Consider the following 5,322-nt stretch of genomic DNA (forward strand, 5'->3'; position numbering starts at 1 on the left):
TCTGCGGGGATACAGGACTGCAGTGTCCGTGTGACCTACTGGAGGCCATCTGCGGGGATACAGGACTGCAGTGTCCATGTGACCTACTGGAGGCCATCTAGTGCAGGAATTAGGATGAGTTTGGGTTCAATGCCTGATCCCTGGTAGATAATCAGTAACTATTCATTGAAAGTAGGTGTGACTAACTGGAAATCATATCATTACTTTCAGATATTAAATTATTCAAATTATTCTTTCTTTTGTTCTTTCTGTTTCCTTTTTTTCTTTCCTTCCTTCATTCCTTTCTTTTTTCTTTCTTTTTTTTTTTCTTTTCCTTTTTTTCCTTCAGCATTTAGCCTCTGTGGGATTAGATGCCAAAAACACAGTCTGCATTTGGGACTGGAGAAAGGGGAAACTTCTGGCTTCAGCTACTGGCCATTCTGACCGGGTAAGACCTTTGCGGAACTGTAGAGTATGCATTTTATGTCTTTAAACATGAATTTGCCATATATAAATTTTCTCCTGCATATTTAACTGATTAACATGATTTACTTATGATTAGTGGTTAACAATTGTTATTCAAGAGCGAAGCAGATGTTCAGTGATGGAGTTTGATTTATTATAAACTCAAAATAGAACAGAATTTGAAATCATAGTAGTTTGACTCCTGGAAATGGTTGTTAGAAAATATTCACAAAAACATTTCTAAAAGTGTTTGTATTTGATTTGTGATTTCCTAATTCTGAATGTAAACTATGGTCTGATTGTCATTAATTCTGAATTTAGTGTGATCTAAAATGGTAACCTCATGCAGGTATGCCTGGCAAGATCAAGGATTATGTGGGCACAGCCTATACCTTATCCGACACTACTTTCTTTGTGGACTACATAATTGTATAACTTGATTTATTTATTGCCTTGCTTTCTAAGTTCTTACTTTTCTTTTTTGGTATTTTTTGTAATTGTCCTTATCTAATGAGGCCCCAGTTAAACATCAAGTCATCATCTTACTTAGTATTAGTTCTGAAAATTGTTTCTAATGGTGTGATTACAAGATAAAGGAACCTCACACTGGTTGCAAGGTCCCTTCCAGAATCAAGTCTTCAGAAAACCCCAGACTGACCATTAGTAGAACTCAAACCAAGTGTTGGAAAAGGATCAGGGTACCTTTGATCAACTGGCTCCTAACTGTGACTACATGTGTAACACCCATAAGGAGCTTTGCAGCCTAGTGATGAGGGCTCTGCTCTGAGGAATTTGAATTTTACTGAAGCTGTTTTCTTTTGCTGCGACAAAATGCTTAAGAAAATAAAAGAGGAAGGATTGATTTTGGCTCATGGTGTCAGTGATGTTAGTCCAGGCTTATTTAGCTGCTTCCTGCTGGGCCTGTAGTGAGGCAGCACATTTTTGGCAAAACACCTTGGCAGTGACAAGCCTCTCATCTGAGAATCAGACAGGGCAAGAAACCTGGAACAAATCACATACTCTTCAAACGCACCCTCCACATACTGACCCAATCCCTCCAACTAGCTTCTATCTCTTGATGAACTCTGCTCCAGTGAATTCATCAGTATATAATGAAATTGGCACCCTATGATGCAGCCACTTTTCTAGAGTTGTCCCACGGGGGAAAGTGCTCACCAGTGAGCCTTCTGGGGTAATACTTCATGTGTAAGCAGTAACTGTACTTTGTGAAGTGCTTAGGTTAGTAGTTCAAGATGTCTCCATTTTCACTCCAGCTGCATCCTGTGAGGTGAGGTGAGTTGGATTGGATTGGTACATTAGTTTCCTGTGATCACAAAAGGTGGACTTGAGATTCAGTAGACAAAGTTGTGATGTAACATTGGGTTCTGTTGAGAGGGAAGTTTTCATCCAACTTATTTTGTAATTACCTACTTGTGTTTCTGATCTAACCTGAATTAATATATTTTTTTGTCAGACTTGTTGATCTGTTACCTTGGGGTAAAATAGTAGATTAAAGTTGAAAATATTCTTCATTGTTGTTATCTTCTTAGAAAGACTAACACACCTTAGTTTATGTATAAAGTGTTTGGTTGGGTTTTGGAATTCCTATTAAAGGAAATTTAGCTAACTTGCCTTTATGTCATGAGTCTCTGAGTATGGAGGGAATAGTACATTGGAAAGTAAACAAACCAAGCTTTAGAGGATGTTTTCAAAACAATTGCAGTCAGAGAGACATGCCTAAGCAAGGCACACGCCAAGCCCTAGCACAAAGCAGTGTTTGGTCTCTTGCTGGTCTTGTGCTGTGGTAGACTGCTGCTACTTTTGAGGGCTGTCCACTTTACAAAACAGTCCTCTGCTCAATTAAATGCTGTTAAGTTTAATTTGTCTAACCATTCTCTTTTAGCACTACTGAATGTCACATGATATACCTATCTGATTTCAGTGACTGTGCCCCTTTGATCTGTCATACTTAATAGTTAGGGGCAGATTGTTAGTTTAGTGAGAACTTGTTACTGGTGACCTAGCCATAAAGCTTGGCTCCAGGTCCAAACACTTGCCAAATTAAAATGAAAAGAGAATAGCTACATGCATGCATGTATGCGTGCATGCATTTGTGTGTTCATACACACATACACACACACACACACACACACACACACACACATATGTGTGTTTTCCAGTTTTCCAGTTTTGCCCCAAATAGGAGGGAATAATTCTCAATCTACCTCTGCTTTTCACTATAGCACTGTTTCTATGGAAAGATCAGAACAGAAGCCTGGATTTATGCATATCACTGGACTGTTTCTCACAGTCAGGGTGACTGCTTTTATTCTAGCATGGTATTTCTGAAGGGAGCTGGAGGTGAAAAAGACAATCTTCAAAAATATTTCTTAATGCTTAGAACTCAGTTACAATGTGAATCTAGAATGTTTAATCAGTATCACATAGTTTATTCTTCATTACAGTGGCTTGGTGCCAGCAGGAATAATTGTTTTTTTTTTTTATGATTAACTTCAAGAGATTATTTTAGTGGCTAAAGACTTATTTACATGTGTTTAACAGGGTTTTATAGTCTTCAAAAATGATTTCACCGCCGGGTGTGGTGGCGCACGCCTTTAATCCCAGCACTTGGGAGGCAGAGGCAGGCGGATTTATGAATTCGAGGCCAGCCTGATCTACAAAGTGAGTTCCAGGACAGCCAGGGCTATACAGAGAAACCTGCCTCGAAAAATCCGAAAAATAAAAAAAAAAAAAAAAAAGATTTCACCTACATTGACTTAAGTGACTTCACAACAAAACCAAGGCTGTGCTGCTAATTTTAGAAAAGATGAGATAACAGTTAGAAGTACTGAAACCTGGCTAAACTCAGATGCTAAAACGGACATGTGGTCTGAATCTGTGCTCTTCAGAGCTCTCTGGAATTCACTGTATCTTCTTCCTGGGTGATAGGAAGTGAAGGCTGGGTTCTTTCTCTTTCTGGCCCTGACAATTGACTTTTCCCTCCCTCTCCTCCTCTTCCTCCTCCTCCTCCTCCTCCTCCTCCTCCTTTTCTCCTTCCCCTTCTCTTCTCCTTCTCCTCCTTCTTTTCTCCTTCTCTTTTTCCTCCCCCTTCCCCTTCTCCTTCCTCCCTTCTCCCTCCCCCTCCCCGCCTCCTCTCTCTCTGTTTCTTTTTTCCCCCAACATAATGTTTTTAATTTGGGAATTTTAGACAATGCACCCCAATCACACTTACTTCCCATTCCTTTCTATCAGCACTTTACAGAACGTGGCTCATCCTGGAATCTGCTCTTTAATGCCAATAACAAAACTCATTCTAAAGCATTAGCTAGATGGACCTTAGACATGTGTGTTGTCAACACTCACAATAGGAGACTTAGCCTTCAAAGTTGGCAAGCGGGAATTTTCATTCTTCAAAATGGAACTAGAACTCCCTGTAAACTATCTCATAGTTCTTCATAGAGAATAAAAAATAGTGCTAGCTGGTATGTTTTCAGTTCTTTGGAAAATTGAAAGTATAAGAGTTTTGGGAGCATTTTAAATGATTTAAAGAATGGGGATGATCTGGTTCCAGGTAAATGGCTTCTTTCATACTTTCTGTTACTACTCAGGGTATTTGTCCACCTTGATATATAACTAGCCATTAAATACACTCCTAAGTTTTATAATTCTAATTTTTATTGAAAAGCTAACTCCAAAGTGTTTTGTCAACATGTGAAGACTTTCAGAAAATTTGATTTAAAAATTACCCTAATTGTCAAAAGTTGTTTTCCACAAGTGGAAATTTTTAATGGATGCATCAGTTGTACTCGGAGACAAAGGTGAATTACTTGTCTGCCTGGGCTGAAAGAAAGTAACCTCGAGGGCAGAGGGTCTGCCCTGACTGGTTGTTAGAGCGTGGTCCTCCATCTTCATCCCCTGCAGCCCACATTATCAAGGGCAGAGTTTTGTGATTGCATTGGTCTCTGAAGAACATTTAATTTCTTGACAGATTTTTGATATTTCCTGGGATCCATATCAGCCAAACAGAATGGTTAGCTGTGGAGTAAAGCATATAAAGGTACGGTAGAATTTCGTTTGGTATCTTCCATTCTTTTTTTTTTTTTTTAGATATTTTCTTCATTTACATTTCAAATGCTATCCCCAAAGCTCCCTATACCCTCCCCCCGCCCTGCTCCCTAACCCACCCACTCCCCCTTCCTGGCCCTGGCATTCCCCTGTACTGGGGCATATGATCTTCACAATACCAAGGACCTCTCCTCCCACTGATGGCCGACTAGGCCATCTTCTGCTACATATGCAACTAGAGACACAGCTCTGGGGGATACTGGTTAGTTCATATCTTTGTTCCTCCTATAGGGTTGCAGACCTCTTTTAGCTCCTTGGGTACTTTCTCAAGATCCTTAATTAGGGGCCCTATGTTCCATCCAATAGATGACTGTGAGCATCCACTTCTGTATTTGCCAGGCATTGGCATAGACTCACAAGAGAGAACTATATCAGGGTCCTGTCAGCAAAATCTTGCTGGCATATGCAATAGTGTCTGGGTTTGGTGGTTGTATATGGGATGAATCCCTGGGTGGGGCAGTCTTTCCTTCCGTTTTAAAGTCTGGATGGTTTTTCCTTATGTCTTAGCTCTGAACTTTGTCTCTGTAACTCCTTCCATGGGTGTTTTGTTCCTCATTCTAAGAAGTAGCAAAGTAGCCACACTTTGGTCTTCCTTCTTGAGTTTCATGTATTTTGCAAATTTTATCTTGGATATTCTAAGTATCTGGGCTAATATCCACTTATCAATGAGTGCATACCATGTGTGTTCTTTTGTAATTGGGTTACCTCACTCAGGATAATATCCTCCAGATGCATCCATTTGCCTCAGAATTT

At 39.9% G+C, this 5,322-nt stretch overlaps 1 protein-coding gene across 1 annotated transcript in view; it reads left to right on the forward strand.

Annotated features, from left to right (window-relative positions):
• The window catches only part of Eml6 (EMAP like 6), a 271,194-nt gene that overhangs the window by 111,131 nt on the left and 154,741 nt on the right, over positions 1 to 5,322 (forward strand). The window contains exons 4-5 of the mRNA XM_021210974.2: positions 329 to 427; positions 4,433 to 4,501. Of these exons, the coding sequence (XP_021066633.1) occupies positions 329 to 427; positions 4,433 to 4,501 (168 nt within the window). The remainder of the gene's footprint in view (positions 1 to 328; positions 428 to 4,432; positions 4,502 to 5,322) is intronic.

This window comes from Mus pahari, chromosome 13 (assembly GCF_900095145.1).
Source record: "Mus pahari chromosome 13, PAHARI_EIJ_v1.1, whole genome shotgun sequence".
Classification (NCBI taxonomy): Eukaryota; Metazoa; Chordata; class Mammalia; order Rodentia; family Muridae; genus Mus; species Mus pahari.